Source organism: Camelus dromedarius, chromosome 5 (genome assembly GCF_036321535.1).
Source record: "Camelus dromedarius isolate mCamDro1 chromosome 5, mCamDro1.pat, whole genome shotgun sequence".
Taxonomy (NCBI): domain Eukaryota; kingdom Metazoa; phylum Chordata; class Mammalia; order Artiodactyla; family Camelidae; genus Camelus; species Camelus dromedarius.
In genome coordinates this window covers 89605923-89626505 of record NC_087440.1, presented here as the reverse complement: position 1 = coordinate 89626505, position 20583 = coordinate 89605923, and the positions used below count along the sequence as shown (strand labels likewise).

The 20583-nt window shown below is 43.8% G+C and overlaps 1 protein-coding gene across 5 annotated transcripts in view; it reads right to left on the bottom strand.

Annotated features, from left to right (window-relative positions):
- Window positions 1-20583, bottom strand: part of EML1 (EMAP like 1) — a 166477-nt gene that overhangs the window by 40494 nt on the left and 105400 nt on the right. For all 5 annotated transcript variants that reach the window (XM_031454297.2, XM_064486242.1, XM_064486244.1 and 2 more), the window contains exons 3-4: window positions 14868-15003; window positions 3544-3678 (exon numbers count right to left, since the gene is read on the bottom strand). In XM_031454297.2, the coding sequence (XP_031310157.2) occupies window positions 3544-3678; window positions 14868-15003 (271 nt within the window). The remainder of the gene's footprint in view (window positions 1-3543; window positions 3679-14867; window positions 15004-20583) is intronic.

The window sequence follows — 20583 nt, the reverse complement described above, 5'->3', positions numbered from 1 at the left end:
CTGTTTTTCTGCCTGACGTAAAACACTTTTTTTTTCAAACTAAAAAAAAAATTCCTATTGGGTTTTTCTGCTGGCTACATTAGACACTACAGGTCATTTATCAGAATGTTATTGTTGGTTCCCACTTTAAATTTAATAAGTACTTTATTATGACACAAATCACTATATAATTGATAATATTCATTTACCATCAATAATACATAAAGTAAATATTATATTGCCATATTCTGCTTTTGTTCTTACGAAAGTTTTCTCAGTGCCAAGATTAATAAGTGCTGTTAAAAATTGGTGGCTCATTACAAACAAAGTGTTTTAAAATGTTAAATATTCTAGAAGTCAAGAATGTCACAAGAAAGACTATTGAATCTGGTGATCATTTCCAAAGGAAATGAGATACAGGAGCAAGAAGATTGAAACTATCACAAAGAACAGTTTCTAAGAACACAACACACAGAATTATTATTAAACAAATTAATGAATCTTGGAAAATGTGAACGTTTAGGACCTCAAAAACACTATTATTTCACGTTCAACAGTGAGATCTGTGCAGCTATAGGTAGCCGCCTTCTACCTGCTGTAATGATTATTATTGAGAAATACAAACAGATACAGAATGGTTTTCCTTGAGTAGGAGGTGCCTCTTCCTAATTTTTGTAAATGTGTCACATGCACCAAAGACAGCATTGTGTATGGTGTGTGGTGACTGGGGACTTTATAGCAAATAATCTGTGATTGACACAAGTTAAAGTGCTGCCCTGTGGGAATGACTTGCTGCTTCTGCAAACCAGGACAGACCCAAAGTTACCCCTCCAGTACCACCTTCACTCCCTCACATTCTGACAAGCTTTCCTGGGCATCTCCGGGCCTGCAGACCTGCTCATTCTGATGTGACATTAACAACCGTGAGGGTATACGGTTGGTCCTCTGTACCCATGGGTTCCCCATCCATGGAATCAACCACCGCAATGCAGTTGGTTGACTCTGAGGATACAGAACCCACTCACCAAAGGACTAGATCATCCATGGATTTGGGGATCCAAGGGGGTGGGGGTGAGGTCCTGGAACCAATCCCCCTCGGACACGCTGGGATGCCCGTATAATACTTTATTTCTCCCCAACCAATTCTAGATTTTGCCAAAATCCAGGTTGCACTCACAGGACTGCGTCCTTTGAGTGTAAGTTAACATGTATCAGACCAAAAAAAGACTAATAACTTCATCTTACGAGGGAGGAAAATGAAGCTCAGAATTTTGGAATGCCTCATGACGCAATTTCTTTGGCTCTGCACAGGTCTCACTTGACAACAGTCGCCAGGACAACAATGCCCATAACGTGTGCCAAGTGCCATGCTGGGTGTTTTCCAACCAGTTAGCTTTGGTAAGATTCAAGGGAATTAGGTATAAAATCCCTAATTCACAGACAGGGGGAAGCTGCAGCTCGGAGGAGTGAAGAGGCGGAGCTGGCTTACACACCCAGATCTGTCCTTTACTCCAGAGCCCGTGCTTCTTCCATTATGTCTTGCTGCTTCCAGTAACCAAACGTGGATCATCTCCTTAAATGTCAGTCAGCGTTCTGCACCCATGGACAAATGTGTGCAATGCGGAAGAGGTCATGATATCTGAGACCACCGAGGACCATAATGTTTAAAAAAGGAATTGCATCGGGGCCACCTCTCCATCCCTCTCTTTGTGGGCTTTCAAAGCCCTGGAGCCTGGGCTCTGGTCCGTTAGACTCCAGCTCTGACTGGGGGCAGGGTCAAGGCAGCACGAGAGTGGGGCTCTTCACACAGGCACGGAAAGGGGGAGGGACAGGACAAGGACAGGCAGCAACGAGAGCAGCAGCTTGACCTTCACCTCCGTAGCGTCTTAGCTGCTTCCTCCTCTGTCTGATTTACTGCTGCCACTACTCCTACCGGCCCCGAAAGGTGTCCTGGTACCAGCGCTGACCTAAGGGAAGGCAGGGACTTTCTCTCTGAAACTCCTCCAGTGCAATTCAACCAGTTTGGCGCTTTGTGGGCCTCCACTATTCCTGGGTTCTAACGTGACAAAGAATTTGTGTTTAAATGGACGTGTGTAGTTGCCTGAATTAGTTCTGGAAAAGGTTAGTAAATTTTCCCAGTCCCTCATTTCCAAATCAAAATTTCCTACAGTGGCATTACAAAAAAATCTTTGTAATTATCTTTCATGGAAATATTTACCCAGTATGTTTAGCAAAGCCATAGGATTTAAAAGATAAAATAGTTCTGGGGTTTGCACAATGGAGATTCTTCTGGAAATTCTTAATACAAATCAGATGTGCTGAGAAGGAGCCAAGTTTTTAAAAACTGCCAAGAGCCAGACCTTTCAGGTCAACGTCCAAGCTTCCCCTGAATTCACAGAAGCCTAAATGCACGCTGCATTTCCCGCTTACTTACGCTCTGCTGCCGTTGTAACCACTTGGCCTTATTTCCAAGGTCTTACCACCCAATTAGCATAATCTTCTGATAAGAAGTACTAATGGTCTACATCAGAGGACAGAACCCCATGTCAGTGGTTTTGAGATTGTTAACTGACTGTGGACCTGACCTGCTAGAGATGTGACAGGTGCCTGCATCTTTTTTTTTTTTTTTTAAACAAAACATATCTTTTAGGAATAAAACTGGGAAAGAGTTTAAGCTTCGTTTATAAGACTGAATCAGAATGGACTTACGAGCTTGGAATTTTTACAGCCTGTGGCTTGGAGTCAACTGCTTTATGACTAAGCCTTCTCCTTACATGAACATTTGGAAAAAACCAAAAAACAAAACATACTCAGCCTGTGAAGCTGAAGTTCCTTCCTAAGACTTGCTTAATAGAAAATAAAATTGAAGCACAATATTTAAAAAGAGAGAATAACGTATGGTGAGTAGACATATATACAGAGAAACTGATCTCACATGCACAATATATTCTTACCCATAAAACAAGCTATTAAAATGAGCTTTCACTCATAAAACATTACTATTTAATTGTAATAGTTTAATAGGGAGTTATCATAATCCATTATAAACTAACCTCAAAGAAATATTCAAAGCATGTTTCATGAAACCAGAAAGAAAATGGTTCCTATTTCTGATGTTAGCTCAATATTAATAAGAGTTTCTGACAAATCACAGAATTACAGCTTTTCATCCAGTCTAAGGCAGACAACACTCTTGACAAACTTAAATAATCCACTATCATTAATTTTGAAATGGCAGCTGGAGTCCTAGAAATATCGAACGCTCTGTGGAAATTCAGAACAACTCCCCAAATCCCCTAGAGTTGGTACTAAGCAAATTCTCAGGAATTACTTCTGTCTTCATTAGAGCTGGGAGTTCAAGTCGTAATCGTCCACCTGGACAAGGACCGGTGAGAGCCGCGATCAGAGGCTGTCTGGCCAGTGCCGAGGCTCATCTCAGGGGGTCTGTGCGCCACGGAGGGCGCCCAGCTTGTGTGCTTACTAGGGGTCTTCTGACTCACCTCTGGGGAGAAGACAGCCCACAGTATCTGATCAGCAGGAAGCAGCGGGCAAGACGCCCCTTACCTTTCACTGTTCTTTTTGCCGCTGGAAGAACTGCTGGTGGATCCTGTGCGGTTCCGGTTTCCTTTGGAATCCCCGTAGCTTTCCCTTCGGCCGCCAGGAGAGACCCGTTCGGAAGAGCTGGTCCTCTTGATGGTGCTAGAAGTGCAATGAAAAGGACCATGAAATCCTTCACCGAGCGAGCTTATCTTGTAGCTGAGTGTAGAAATATACACAGAGGACATCAGATTTCCATGTGGATATTTAAAAGGTAGGCTGGTTCTAAATTCCTAACTACGGAGATAAAAAAAAAAAAAACTTTCCAGAATTGTCACTCGACATCCATGCCTCTACTCACTGCCTTTGTGCCTGCGGCAATGAGTGCAGATCAGTCACAGAGGAAGCTGAAAGGTAAGATCCCCAATAGCACCGTGGGTGCTCTCCAGGGCTTGGCGGGAGGTGACCCCACCCTCGACCCTCGTGCAGGCTTCAGTCTAGACAAATGGTGCTCAACCCACGGTGACTCCGCCCCCCAGGAGACCTGGCACCGTCTGGAACCATTTTTGCTTGTCACAGCGGGGTCGGGGGAGAGGACGGCTACTGGCGTCTAATGGGTAGAGGCCAGAGTGCTGCTAAATGCCCTATAGTGCACAGGACAGCCCCACACCGAAGCCTGATCCAGCCCCAAACGTCAATAATGCTGATACCGAAGAACTCTGGTCTAAAGGCACATGTGGGACAAACATAGTTAAGATGCCACAGGTAATGACAGACTCATTCCACCCTCTGCAGGATGCCTTTGTTTGGAGCTGCTGCCCCTACAAGTGATGACTTCCTTCTGTATAACCCAAGGGACTAGACTGGTGGGAAGCCTGGTGAGGGACATCTGGGGAAGGCTTCCTGAAGGTTGTGAATTTCTGGGAGGGAGAGAACGAATGGCTTGAATGTGTTGTAATTACACAGCAGGGAAGAGCCTGTCCTAGGACAAGGGATACCACGCACAGGTAATCCACAGGCGTGAGGGGACAAGGAGCCAGGGCAGGGGCTGCAGGTTGATGGCTCGCTCTCAGAGCACGCAACTGTATTATGGGTATCCCTGTGCAGTGTTTTTTGTTTTGTTTTGTTTTAAATCTTCATCATTAAGGCCATAAGTTTCTTGAGGTTCTAATCATTCTTGTATACTTTGCAGAGCCTAGTATAGAAGCTGGATAAATATTTACTAAATGAAAGGATGAAATAAATGAAACAAGAAATAGGAGTGTCACACTGACCCTGGTGGCAGGGAGAGGCATGAGATGCTATAATTTGGCATCTGCTCTGTGAGAAAGAAAGGAGGGGGTGGGTGGGGGGTGCCTCTCTGGGGCAGGGGCTACGGGGGGAGGTCTGGCCCAGGTGCACAGAGTCAAGGTGCAGGTGGGAGGTGATGAAATTCTGCAACCTGGGAGGTGGCTGGGGACCAGTACAGTCAGCTGGGGTTGGGGGGGGGGGTCACTGAACCTCAGATGTGGAGGAAATCTCCACCTGAGGAAGGAGAGTAGATGAGAGTAAAGAGAACCCTCAGGGAGGGAGTCACTTGGTAAGACGTGAGTTGAGGAACTGCAGCCAGAATCTGAGGGGGCAGAGAAACCTGGAGAGGCTGGGGAGGGATAAACCCGGGGAGGACAGAAGGCTGCTAGGGCTGCAGGGACGGGGGGCTGGGGGGGGGGCGATGGTGTAGCATCAGGGGCTCCAGTGAGCACAGCACCAGGGGACGGTGGAGACAGAACCGAATTTCAATCAGGGGGACACAGGAGCTGAGGACTCCAGACAGCAAGACTACCGCCCCTGGGCTGAATTCCAAAGTCCTCCTTTCTCACAATTAAATAACTGAACTTGCGAGAGCCTCGCCCCTGGGAGCCTCTGCGGTCTTCCCTCCCGTCTCTTTTTTCTCCTCATCTCTGCCTTCCTTTGGGCCAACTTTCAGTCCTTTTTCCTCCATAACTGCCAACCTTCAGTAAATAATATCTTAGCATGTTTTAAAAAACTGTACAGCATATCAGTTTTTGAAAAACCACCTCGCTCCCTGAGTGAGCAAACCTAAATAAAATGACCACACTCATGACGGTGTGAAGACACTGTCCGCGGAGCCTTTCTGGTAACCGAGGAAGCTCTGAATTGACAGCACCCACATCTCACAGCTGGGATCTGCACGGGCGTGCCGTCAGGTCAAAATGTGAATTTTTAGAACACTCAATTTGAGGACAAGGAAATTATAGATCTTTGGAGAGCAATACATTTCTGAAATTTAGGAGTAAAGTCTAAACATTACAGAATCCTTTGTGCTTAAATTTCGAGATCTTCCAGTGATGAGAAACACCAAGCTAATTTCATGCAGCGGGATCTCCCTCTGCCAAGCATCTGGTACAAAGCTCTTAGGAGCACTGTCCCAGCAGCTGGCAGCCTAGAGCGTCACCTCCACGGTGTCCCTGTGGGAGTTCAGGGCAAGTTCACGGCTGTTTAAAGCTTGTATAAAACACCCTTAAAGAACTGAAAAGCCATGACTATTAATCAATGATGGCAAACGTTCACCAATTTCCTAATAAAACACTCACCCTGGCGGCTGGAAGGGTGAAGAGGGGACATCCACGACGGAAGCGTGGGCAGCGACAGGTCACATGTGTTCAGAGCTTTGCATTTTACACGGATCATTTCATTTGAACCTCAAATCCCCTGCAAAAGCATCACCATCCCCCCATTTTACAGATGAGGTAACAACTACAGGGGTAAGAAAGCAACGTGCCTGAAATTACTTCACCCCTTGTACTTTCTACTGGACCTCCCAGTTAAGATCGCCAGCAATTTGTGAAACACCGAAGTGTATGCATTTTGGGGACCCATTGAACAGAGATGCTGAACATCTAAAAATCCAATGAAGGTCAATAATTAATACGGTTATCAGATTTAAGACTTGATCAATGGCAGGCATCAGATAAGAACCGTCCCCTCCTCAGCTGCTGTACTAAAAGGGAGGTAAAACTACTGAAGCAGCAGCGAGGGTGGCAAAGCAAATCCAAGTACCCTCACCGGGGCGTTGACTTGATCGGTCTGCATGCACTGAGAAGACTCACAGACCTGTTTAATATACACATAAGCAGCACAGGAACAAAGCAGAATAGACGTGAGTGCGATAATAAAGGCGTGGGAGATACCTGGGTATGCGTCAGCACATTCCAGAGCCCCCGATACATTAACACTGGGAAACATCTTGGTTTGCATATACAGACCTGGATATAATCCATCACAGCTCTTTCAGGAAATTTACCATTCGCATACTTGCATTAAAACAGTAGGCTGTTTTTAAAAAAATAATCTACTATTGTCTACACAGAAAAAAACAAGACATGTCCTTTGGAGAGCCGAGAGCACGCATGAATTAAAGAGGATTTACCAGGACTCAGAGGGAAGGACAGAAAAGAGAGCTGGGAGACAAGACATTGGCAGGAACGAGAGCAGTCGGAAGGAGCGATACTGCACACTCACTGCGAGACGCCTCCTTACACAGCCAGTGGGGAATAGTATCAAAGAAGTTACATTCCCTCTGGACAGCAAGTAAAAAATCATGCTTTTTATTTTGAAACTGGTAGGAGCACTAGCTTGTGAGAGACTGCATAATAACACAGCACATTTTTTAGTGCTTAAGGCAAGCCAAGTATTTTTGGTGTAGAAATGCATCAATGCCATCATTTCCTTTCTCTTCTGTTCCCCAACTCCTAAACCAAAAACCTTCTAAGTTCTGAAAACATAATGGTCCTTGACATTACACAACATTTGCATTCAATGGTTTTTGCCAGTTTAAACTAAATTTTAGGCATAACAACATCTCTCAGCGGAGAACAACAAAGGTGGCCACCTCTCTTCTGATGGCTAGGTAACTCTAAGCGTAAGGAGCTACAAGGACTCTTTCTTTCATCATGTGATTTGGAGTCAAGAACTGGTTTTCCAAAAATTTGCAAAAAAGATTCCAAACTTTCACAATTAAAAGAAAATACTAATCTGGCAGGCAGCTCGTGCATGCGGCCAGAGATTTGTTTGGATGATGTCATCTGTCATGATGGCAGGAGTGATTAATGCTAGATCAAAACAATAATCTACTCAACAAGTTCTTCTTCAGAATCAGCCTACACTGGGTGGTATGCTGAGTGCTGGCAAATCAACACGGAACCAGGACTAACTTGGCTTTTGTCCTGCAAGGTGTGAGCTGATTGTGATGGACTGAGATCATGCACTTCAGTAATTTAGAAATGCTCTTATCTTTTACTGTCTGACGACATCTTTGTGGCAAAAACCACGGCACTTCCTAAGAAGGCTGGTGGTCTAAGAGAATTTGACAAATAAAAATAAGATGTTTCTATCATACGAAGCCAACTACCTGAGCCCAGAGTGGGGGGACTGCATCTCTCTGACAAAGGGACAGTTGCCAACTCCTCTTCCTTTGTTCAACAGCAGAATACTCCCATGGCTACCTTGCTACAGAGAACAGACTCAAAGCATGAATTCAACACAGACATTTCAATGGATCTCAATGACAGAGAAATACATTAGAAATAATTTAAAAAGCAACAGCCCAAAGCAGATTTAAATCATGTAAGTACCTGGCACTGACTTCGGTGCTTTAACAAATGCTGGATTTCTAATGAGTGCAACTATTTTTCCAAAGGACTGTCAGCTGTTTGTCAGCCACAGATATTTACTGTCCCATCTTACAATTGGAACAGGGCATTTTTAAATTAATGCTCTCTTTTTGTACCAGTTTTGTTCTTTTGATCTCTCTTCTCACAGCTCTACCCTGTTGTAAAGCTCTACTTAGGGGTGGAAAGAATGAGTGATTGTCTCTGTTCTGAGCCAGTGGAAATGTTATTCTATTGTCAGCTTTAGCCTCCCCATTGAGCAAGGTATGACCTACAATGTCTTCCCCGGATTTTCTGCCTCTTCTCCTTTGACTAATGGAAACAAAGATTTTCCCAAGGATTCCAAATCAAGCCTCCAATCGAAAATCTTAATTGGCAACACAAAACACAACCCCTGGGTGCTGGACAGTTTCCAAAGGGGATTTTGTTCTTAAGCACTAGGCTGAAAAAACCCTGGAAAAAAGAAAACAAACATATACCCATCTACACAGCACAGATGCCCCAGCTCAGTTAATTTGGGGCTCTGATTACAGAAAAATCCCTACATGATTGTAAGCATATTTGAAATGGCCTGGAGGTTGTTTTAATCCTAATATTCAGAATGCCCAGCTGGCTTCTCCTTTCAAAATTCTCTCCTCATGAGAGACCCATAGGAACTTCCTCAAGAGTAAGTCTTACATGCTACTGTCTGGGTTTCCAACTTCCAGATGGATGAGAATTCACATCCAAGTAAGCCCATAAAAGGCAGAGAAATAAAATAAATGCATCACTAAGCTCTATGCCGAAAATCAAGAGTCTTGGACACTCAATCTAGAAAATCTAGTTAGTTGCAAGACAATAGCTTATCAGCAGAATAAAACTGATTATTTTGTAAATTAAAAAGAAAAGCCTACAGAGGCCTTAGAATATTTCTGGAAAGAAGGTTACTGTTTCAGTGCTAACACACACACACACACACACACACACACATACACACACACAAAATATGATGGCTACTAATGAACCTCTCTCCCTCCTTCCCCCTTTCCTTCCAAGATGATACAGCTGAGAGCAATCACTGTCCACGGGCTCTTTCATACGTGGCTGAAATGGGAGGCAGGAGGCCCAGGCCTCTGTTCACAGCTCAGGGCCTGATGCTGTGCTGGGAGTTCAGCCCCCACAGCCCCTGTTTCATGGGCAGTTCTGTCTCTCAGAGCTGCAACCTGCCAGAGATCTCTGCTCAGAGTCACCTTGGCTCCTGCCTGCTGCTCCTGTCCCTCTCAGTGGCATCTTGGAGAGTCACTGTTTCTAACAAGCGGCAAACAGACAGGATGGGGCACACAAGAGGGATGGTTTCCAAAGAGTAATTATATCAAGCGTTTTTTATGAGGAGATGTAAGCCCTGACCTGGAAATCTTTGCAAGCAGCAGCCTGTCATTGTGGAAAGAGTGTGAGCTCCGGACCCAAACAAATCTGGGTTTGAGCCCAGGCTCTCCACTTACTTGACCCGGCGCAAGCTACTTTAGCCCTCTGAGCCTCAGTTTTTCCAATGGGCAAAAACAGGGATAATAATATCTACCTTGGAAGGTTGTTTTGAGGATGAGTGATCATGGTATTAAAAATCTGGCATGTAGTAGGCTTTTATTATCATCAAACAAAGATTTCTACCACCATCACTGATTTAAAGAGGGGCTGAAGCACCACTGTGTCTCTTTGTCTGTTTCACACCCTGTGGGAAAGCATCAGCTGGACTCCCAGCACAGCCGCATCCCTGCAGTCGTCCTCATGAATCTCACCCCCAGCCTGATTCTACCCTGAATACATGTTCCCAATACTAGAACTCAAAACACAGTTTGCCAAGGATTCTAACAATTGTGTCAATTAATCCTGCAAGGTTGAAGAAAACCATAAACAGTCTATGAAGTAAAGGGCATTACTATACTACATCAAAGTTACTTTGGATCAAACACAGAGCCTTCTACAAAATCAAAGTGCTAGAATGCTTGACATAAGCTCTCATGAAATGAAATGAAAGTCAGAAACTGTATCTACCTTTCAAAATTTACTTTTGTTATTTATGCTCTGAAAAATTTTTTCTTTTACTTGAATTCCAAGTATATAAAGATATGAATTCTAAAATTCTATTTTTTCAAGAATAAAGTAAAAGAAGCTCGTTTTTTCATTACCTATTTACTACTTTAAAAGTCAGCCTTGAAATTAACTCACTCTTAAACAGCAAATGAGCTAAAGAGGAAATCACAAGAGAATTTAGAAAATATCTGGAGGCAAGAGAAAACAAAAACAAAATGTGCTAAAACTTATGGGATGCAGAGAAAGCATTACTAATAGAGAAGTTTATAGCTGTAAACACATTAAAAAAGAAGAAAGATCTCAGATCAACAACTTAACTTCATGCCTCAAGGAAGTAGAAAAACAAGAACAAATGAAGCCAAAAGTTAGTAGAAGGAAGGAAATAATAAAGATTACAGCAGAAATAAACAAAATAGAGAAAGAACAATAGAAAATAAAATCAATGAAACCAAGAGTTGATTTTTGAAAAGATCAACAAAATTGACAAATTCTCCACTAAACTAAGAGAAAGAGACAAGGCTCAAATAACTAAAATCAGAAACAAAAGAGGGTTTATTACAACTGATATCACAGAAATAAAAAGGATTATAAGACACTACTATGAAATTAAACAACAAATTGGATAACCTAGAAGAAATGTATAAATTTCTAGAAACATGCAACCTACCAAGCTTGAATTATGAAGTATCAAAAACTCTGAACAGACCTGTAACTAGTAAGGACATTGAAGCAGTAATCAACAATCTCCCAACAAAGAAAGGCCCAGGACCAGATGGCAGGACTCTAGAATGCTACTAAACATTTAAAGAACTAACAGCAACCCTCCTCAAACTCTTCTAAAGAAATAAAAGGAGGAGGCATCCAACTTCATTCTTTGAGACCATTACTCTGATACCAAACATAGACAAAGATACAAGAAAAACTACAGGCCAATATCCCTGATAAATACTGATGTGAAAATTAACAAAATACTACCAGACTGAATTTAATAGCACATTAAAAGGATTATACACCATAACTAAATTGGATTTACACCTGGAACGCAAGGATGGTTCAACTTAGGAAAATCAATAAAATACACCTCATTAATAGAATGAAAGACAGAAACCACATGATGATCTTAATTGATGCAGAAAAAGCACTTGATAAAATTCAACACCCATCATGATGAAAACACTCTACAAACTAGGAATGGAAGAAAATTACCTCAACAGAGTAGAAACCATACAAGAAAAGCCCACAGTAAACATCAGACTCAATGGTGAAAGACTGAAAGCCTCTGCTCTCAGATCGGGAACAGGACAAGGAGACCTACTCTCACCACTGCTACTGAACGTAGTACTGCAAGTCCCAGCCAGAGCAATTAGACAAGAAAAAAATAAAAGGCACCCAAGCTGGAAAGGAGGAAGTAAAATCACCTCTGTTTGCAGATGACATAATCTCATATGTAGAAAACCCTACAGATTCCCTCCTAAAAACCGTCAGAACTAATACATGATTTCATCCAAGTTGCAGGATACAAAAACTAAAACACAAAAGTCAGTTGCATTTCTATCCACTAACAATGACCAATCTGAAAAGGAAATTTAAAAAAAATCCCATTTATGATAGCATCAAAAAGGACAAAATACTTAGGAATAAACTTAACCAAGGAGGTGAAGGACTTGTAGACAGAAAACCACAAAACACTGCTGAAAGGAATCAAAAAGACACAAAGAAGGGAAAGATACCCTATGTTTGTGAGATTGGGAGACTTAATATATTAAAATGTCCATGTTACCCAAAGTGATTCACAGATTCAACACAATCCCTATCAAAATACCAATGGCATTTTTTTTGTAAAGATAGAAAAAAATCCTAGGATTCATATGGAATCTCAAGGGACCCCAAATAGCCAGAACAGTCTTGAAAAAGAAGAACAAAGCTGGAGGAATCACACTTCCTGATTACAGAACATACTACAAAGCAAAGTCATCAAGAGTGTGTGGTACTAGAATAAAGACAGGTAACACAGACCAATGGAACGGAATAGAGAGCCCAGAAATAGTCCCTTGTCTATAGGGGCAAATGATTTTCAACAAGGGTGCCAATACTACACATGGGGGCAAGTCAGTTTCTTCAACAAATGGTGCAGGGAAAACTGGACATTCATGTGCAAAAGAATGAAATTGGACCCTTATGCTGTATGAAAAATTAACTCAAAATGGATTGAAGACCTAGAACTATGAATCTCCTAGAAGAAGACATAGGGGGAAAGCTTCAAGACATTGGATTTGGGAATGATTTCTTGGACATGACGCCAAAAGCAAAAATAGACAAATTGGACTACACCAAATTTAAAAAGCTTCTGTGCAAAGGAAACTATCAATGTGGCGAAAAAGCAACCTACAGAATTGGAGAAAATATTGTAAATCATGTATCTGGTAAGAGATTAATATTTAGGATGTATAAGGAACTACCACAATTCAACAACAAAAAGATGAATAACAACTAAAATGGGCAAAGGACTTGAATAGAAAATTTTCCAAAAAAACATATAGAAATGGCTTACAAGCATGTGAAAAGATGCTCACCACAATAATAACAGAAACACAAATGAAAACACTAGAATCGCATCATACGCATTAGAAGGGCCACCATTGAGAATAGAAAACAACAAATGTTGGCAAAGATGAGGAGAAACTGGAAACTTTGTGTACAGTTAGTGGGTACGTAAAATGGTGCAGCCATTATGGAAAACATTACGGCAGTTCCTCAAAAAATTACAAACAGAATTACCGTATGACTCGGCAATCCCACTTCTGGGTAGATACCCCAAAGAATTCAAAGCAGGGACTCAAGGAGATATCCACACACCTATGTTCATGGTAGCACTATGCACAATAGCCAAGAGGCAGAAGCAACCCAAATGCCCACTGACAGGGGGATGGGTAAACACAATGTGGTACACATGTACAATGGAATGTGACACAGCCTTAAAACAGAAGGAAGTCCTGTCACATGCTACAGGATGAATGAACCTTGAGGAAATTTTGCTAAGTGAAATAAGTCCAAAAGGACAAACACGGTGCGATTCCACTCATAGGAAGTATCGATGTGGTCAGCTCACAGAAACAGAAGGGAACAGGCAGTCAGCAGGGCTCTGGGAGGAATTACTGTGTATTAATAGGTGCAGTTTCAGTTTTGCCAGATGAAACAGCTCTGGAGATCTGCTGTACAAAAACGAGAATATACTTAACATTACTGAACTGTACACTTAACATGATGAAGATGGTAAATTTAATGTCATGTGTTTTCTGCCACAATTTTAAAAGACAAGGAAAGAAATGGTAACAGATGGCAACCTAAAACTTAAAAAAAATGTCAGTCTTGTCAATCTTACAACATCTAGATGAATAAAAGACAGCCCGTATCAACTGCTGCCAAGTAGATTCCAGGTCATTTTGTGTTGATCGTAAATAAATAACTCAAACATGTATTAAGTAGGTAAGAAATGAAGCTAAGAATCTCATTTTAGAGTTCTAAAAAGCCCTGCAAAACCAATTTTCTTAAAATTCACAAACAATAAGTACCTGAAACTCTATCTGATGAAACACAATGAAAATCTGCTTGGTGAAGGAATGGCCTTTACATACAAACACTATGTATTTCAAAGATAAGATGGTGGGGGAGGGTAGAGCTCAGTGGTAGAGCGCGTGCTTCATGTGCACAAGGTCCAATCCCCAGACCCTGCATTAAAAATAAAAATAAATAAATAAATAAATAAATAAATAAATAAATCCAACTACCTCCCTCCCCCCAAAATAAAAAATAAAAATATAAGATGGGATTGCTACATTTTCACTCTGAGTCACAATGCGGCGTCCAGCCTACCCTCACCTGCCCGGTGGGCACCCCTGCGCGCTGCAGAGCACACCCACGCCCCGAGCCCCCAGCGCACATGAGGCTAGCTAGTACTGCAGTGAACTCTGCGAGCTCGTGCACCAAGTCCACGAGGGAGACTGCCCAAGAATTTACATTATATTATTTATATTATATTATTTATATATTACCATCAGATGTTTCATTTTTCAGAGCGTAAAAATTTAGAATGGTGACCTGGCATATAAAATATACAATTTTAACATGACAATTATGAAACTACAGGAAAGTTAAGAGCAACCTATGCTCTGCCTGACGGACAACAGCAACACCTGCATCTCCGCTGTTACGCGTCACTTTAAAGTATGAGTTTACCCAAATTTTACTGATAAAAATCCGCACTCGGTACGGCACCCTGAATTTTCCTAAATTCCAAGACTTGGAAGCAGCATATTCATTTTTTATATAGGTTATACTCCCATTAGTTTTTTCAAGAGAGAAGTTTTAAGTAACAATACAAAATGGCCCGCCATGGCTTTAGCAAATGAGATTTCAAAGACAAAATGATTAAATCTAAAAGAAGAAGAAATTGATATGGTTCTTGTTTTGGCGACATAACAAGTATCACACTTTTGCAAGCTTTAACTCAAATGAGAAATTCTGAAGTGCCATATAAAAGAGCAATACTTATTTTAACATGGGAGCTGGACCTGTTCCCAGAGCTTACCACTTAAGGTGCTTCCCGCCTACCTTTTGTTTGCAGCAGGTACAGCGGCTTCTTTCCTGGCCCCCGAGGGGGACGGTAGGGAGCCACTGGGCTTCTTTGGTAACACAGTGCCGTTGTTGACAGTGGTTCTTAAAGGCAAGGTCTGCACCAGCGGTCTTGCTGTAAGACAAGCAGAAAAGGAAATCAGAACTTTCCCTTTTTCAAGAGAACTTTTTATAGGACTGAAGCTATGTAGAGCGGAAAGGGACATCCATTTCAAAATCTTCAGCAGAATCATCGAAAGTGCAAAGATAACTCAATGGAGACTTTCAACAATAGCTTGAAGCAATGAACTCAGGCACCATCCTCAGACCTTATACAAAAAATAACTCCGAAGGAACCACAGAATGAAGTGTGAAATGTAAAAGTATAAACCTTCCAGAGGAAAACACAGGAGAAAAATCTGTGTGACCTGGGGTTTGGTGATGAATTTTTAGGTACAACACCAAAAGCACACCCATGAAAGAAAAAATTGCTAGCTTGGACCTCATTACAATGAACAAAACAAAACAAAACACAACAAAAAAACCTTTGCTTTGCTCTGTGAAAGACACTGTTAGGAGGATGAAAAGATAATTCGTATAACCGGGGAAAATGTTTGCAAGTCCCATATCTGATAAAGGACTTGTATACAGAACGTAAAAGGAACTCTTAAAATTCAACAGTAAGAAAACGAATAGCCCAATTAAAAAAACGGGCAAAAGATGTGGACAGATACCTCACCAAAGAGTATATACAGATGGCAACTGAGCACAGGAAAAGATGCTCAACATCTTCTATCATTAGGGAAATGCAACTTAAAAGAATAATGAGGTAACTCTGTACACCTACTGGGATGACTAAAAGCCAAGAAACAGACAGCACACCAATTGCTGGCCGGGACACTGAGCAACAGGGACCCCCTTCATTGCCGGTGGGAATGCAAAAATGCTACAGCCACTCTGGCAGTTTCCTACAAAGCTAAAGCTTCTAAGTTTTACATAGGAGGCAGTAATTGTGCTGCCACTAAGTATTTACCCAACTGATTTGAAAATTTATGTCTACACAAAACCTGAGTTTAATATTTACAGCAGCTTTATTTATAACTGTCAAAAAACTGGAAGCAACCAAGATGTCCTTCAGTTGGTGATGGATAAACAAACTGTGGTTCATCCATACACTGGAACAGGATTTAGTGGTAACAGGAATGGACTGATCCACGCAACCACAGGTGAGTCTTAAATCCACACTGCCAAGCGAAAGGAGCCAGTTGGAGAGGCTTCATTCTGTCTGAGTCCATTCAAAATGGCATTCTATAAAAGGTTAAACCACAGAGGCAGAAAGCAGATCAGCAGGTGCCAGAGGCTGGGGGCGGCGTGGCTAGGTGGAGCACGAGAGCTTTTTTAGGATGCTAACGTTATTGTGTGATACTGTAAGCGGTGGATGTGTGACTATGCATTTCTCAAAACCTACCGACCCTTACAGCACAAAAAGTGAATCTTAATACATGCAAATAAAAATCCATTAGGAGATGGGGGAACCCCACAATGGACTGCAGATTGTGACAAAAGAACGTAACTGTATTACAAATATATAACATAACATCAAGAAACAGGGTGGAGAGGAAAGGTACTGACTTGAAGGAATTTTGGAAATGAGTAGAGACTATCAGACTAGGAAAGGAATAGCATACAAGCTCTGTATTCTAGTTGGTAAAGTTGTTTCCCACGGGGCCGTGGGTGAACAATTCTGAAACCACCATGTGTGAACACTAGTGTTGAACAATTAGTAAATGTGTAGAGGCTGGTAGAAGCTGGGCTTCTGTTGGAGACGGAGGTTACAGACGAGCAGCGGGGGTTGGGGGGTTTGAGCGAACGAGGTGGTGATGGAGTAGAGGGGAGACACTGGCGTGAACTCACGTCTGGCTTAATAGAAACACAGATACGTGGACGTGCCGGTGAAGACCAGTATGTATACATGGATTGTATAAATGCTTCTATTTCCTAGCTCTGTCTGCTGAGAGACCCGAAACCCATGACACCCAGGGCCCAAACTCTGGTTTCTAATGCCATTCTACAAGAAAAGGGACCAGGACTCCCTGGGGAAATGCCTGAATCTAGGGCTGGGACAGGGAATAGACAAGGTGAGCCTGGAGTCTCTGATCATGCCAGAAAGTAAGGAAGTGCTCACAAAACCCACACTGACGGGGGCACAGCAAAGGGACGCCGGGGCCAGAGGAAAGAGCCAAAGCTGGAACAATCTAGGCAACAAAACAGTGTGACACTGGGTATTAACCTAGAGCATAAAATAAACACCCACAGGTTCATACTGATATAAACACACGAGGGAAGCCGTCAGCGAGGAGGACGAGCCCCCAGGCAGAAGCACGCCAAGTAGTTCATGTAGGCATTCGGTCCCTGAGAGGCAGAGCACAGTTCTCCACTCCTCGCGTGGGCTGTGCAGAGCGACTTCCCCTAAACAGAGCAGTGCAGAGGGGAGGGAGAAGTAACCTGACCTACTGGACCTCAGCCAGGAGGTCAAGGTCAACATCCACAGTGGTAGGTCATGCTGACAGCGCACACCCTTGTAGCATGCGATGAGACTGGCACTTCAGCTCTTCAGTCTTTCTCCCTAAACCCAATCCAAGTCTAATCATGAGAAAAACATCAGACAAACCGAAGCTGAAGGACAGTCAATAAACTACCTAACCAGGACCCTTCAAAAGGGTCAAGGTTACCAAGAACAAGGAAAATTTGAGAAACTGTTAGTACTGGGGGGCCAAAGGAGACATGATGATGAAGTATAATCCTGGATGAGATCCTAGGACAGAAAAAGGACATAGGGAGAAACCAGGGACATCTGAATAAAGCATACCTTTAATGGATAATAGTGTATCAGTACTGTTCCACTGGCTGTGACAAACATGCCACATGAACATACAGTGTTAATAATCGGGCATATGGGAACTGTCTGGACTCCCCTTGCAACTTTCCTGTAAATCTAAAACAACCCTAAAATGAAAACTTTACTAACAAATGCTAGCAGAATTTTTTTTTCATTCCAGAATTAAATCTGCCTCAATGTAGGCTCTTAATAATATTATCGATGACAAAACTGCCTAGAATGCCAACGTTTTAATACACTGAACCTTTTCAGTCCCTAAAGCTGAGGACCAGGCTACCTTCTCTCTCTCTCTTTTTTATTGTGAAAGAAAGTTTAAAAAGCCACAGTCAGGACCCTCCAAATTCATGTCCACCCAGAACCTCAGAATGTGACCTTATTAGGAAATGGGGTCTTTGAAGATGTAATTGGTTGAGATGAGGTCATACTGGATTCGGGCGGCCCCTAAAGCCAATGGCTGGGGTCCGTATAAGAAGCCCACGTGAAGACGCACGGGAGGAGCTCGCCGGAGGCAGAGCCTACAGTGATGCGGCCTCTAGCCCAGGACGGCCAGCAGCCGTGGAGGCCGGGCGACATGCGACACGCATGGAACAGTTTCTCCCTCAGAGTCTCCAGGAGGAACCAGCCCTGTCAGCACCCTGATTTCAGCCCCGGGAGACTGATTCCAGACTTCCAGGTCTTCAGAAGTGCGAGGGATTCAGTTTCTGTGGTTTGTGCTAATCTGTCGAGGTGGCCCCAGGCAGCAGACACAGTGCACACATCAGCTTGCTGGGCGTCTGTCTTTCATTCCACTGTTACTCTTGTCAGCATCTCCAGCAGAAGGTTTTTGGTTCTATTCATTCATTCTCTGACCTGTTCATTAATGGAAACCTCTGGTCCTAATGTTCTTCAATGATGGTCTCCAATGGCCCCACCAAGTACAGGCCACCAGAACCAACCGGAGTGCCTGGCGGAGGGCAGAGTGCTAACGACGTGAAACGCACCATCTTGTCCAGTTGGGACAACACGTCTGGTCTGGTCCACTTCACATTCAGCCTAGAGGCGCGGGGAGAGGACCACGTCCCGACTCCCAGGCCACCGCGCCTCCAGGCCACTCGCTGTCATCTTGCTCTTTTACAACCTCAGTGATGGGAGCTCATTCTCTCCCAGTTGTCTTTCTCCCGCCACCCACCCAGGCTCTTCAACATCCAGGCCCCCCACCCCCGACACAAACCACAAACAAGCAGATCCTGCCTCATTCCACCTCCTTGGCTTGTTTCCGTGCAGCAGAATCCCCTGGAAGATGGGTTAAAATACAGATTGCTGGGCCTCACCCTGATTCAGGAGGTCTGGGGCGGAACCTGAGATGCTACCTTTGTAAGCAGTTCCCAGGTTGGAGCTGCTGCTGCTCCGGGGACCTTGAGAACCACTGGTCTGTGCCGTCCTCCGGCTTCGAAGGGCCTCACGCCATGAGTCCCGCCCCGCCGAGCTGGCGGTCTCTGAGCCTCCACCACGTGTCAGCCTGTGCCGCGCCATTTAGTGCCTGTTCACTCACTGTTGTTTCAGGCGGGCCAGTCTTGCCTCCACAGTCAGAGTCGCGGCAGACACTGTGCTGAGGGGGGCGTCACCACTGTCACTCTCACGGTGCCTGGAGTGGACTGGACTCCACACGTAGCCCCAGGCTTACAGCCCCATCTCTTGGGCTGATGGCAGCACGGCGTGGAAGGAGTCGGGCAGTGGGTACTCTGACCTCACTCTCGCCTCCTTCCAGACCCCGGCTGGGGCTCCCCCCATCACTGGAGCAGAGGGCGATGGGTGGTGGGTACCATCCATACAGGTCAGCCTCCGGGCCAGAGAGCTGGCTGGAGGAGGGTAAAGAATTACCTGGAGGGGCCAATGGAAGACACCTGGTCTCCACTCCTGTCCTGCTCCTGGGCCAGAACCTGCCTCCCCCCAAGCCCACACACATGTGCCCAACAAACCAGGCTGGGCGAGCCTCCTGTGCCCACACAGTCCTCAGTCTGCCGCTGTCACCACACTATCTATTCCCGTCCACTCCACTACCTGGAGGCCCCATGAAGGCAGCACCTGCTCCGATGCCGACACAGAAGGCATTCGACACGCATGTGGTGATCAGACAGCACTAAATTTTGAGAACAAAACCCCCGCTTCCAAAAAAGGCACTGTGTCGTCACTTCCGAGACACTGTTAAGTTTTTCATTTTTCCTTGGGTCATAATTTCAAAATTCTGTCTCATAATAATCTAGTATCATCCTTCTCCCTCAAAAGGAAACGGGATGTTTAGAGCCCATGAAAGGAACATCACTGTTTGCTGCATGGCTTCTCAGAGGGCCTCGTAAACCTTACACACTCAACTCTAATAGACTAGCAGCAAAAACCAATGGAATCATTAAAGTTGTGATGAGAAATCATGAAAAAAAAAATAGAGAACATGGAGAGGAGGACGGGGAGGAGGCAAGGGGACATGGCAGCCACTCGGGTGACAAGGAAGTTGGAAAGCTTCCCTACCTGCAAGATCCAGTCCCTGCTACATCTCTGTTTTGGCAATAGCCTTGGCTTTTTGTCACCACTGGCTTCTTAAATTGCATCACAACCACGCCAATGTGCTTGCTAAATCCCTATTTTGACAGGACATCATATCAAGTTTCTTCCATGTTTCCATACCTAAACACAGTAAGCCATTCCAGGAAAAAATGCTGTCACCATGAAGAAAGGTTTTGCAAGAAAAAAAAAAATCTCCTAATGTCCAATCTCAACAGGTACCAGCCTGGGTCAGGAGGACAGCAGGACACAAGAGCAGCTCTGATGAGTCACTGCAGA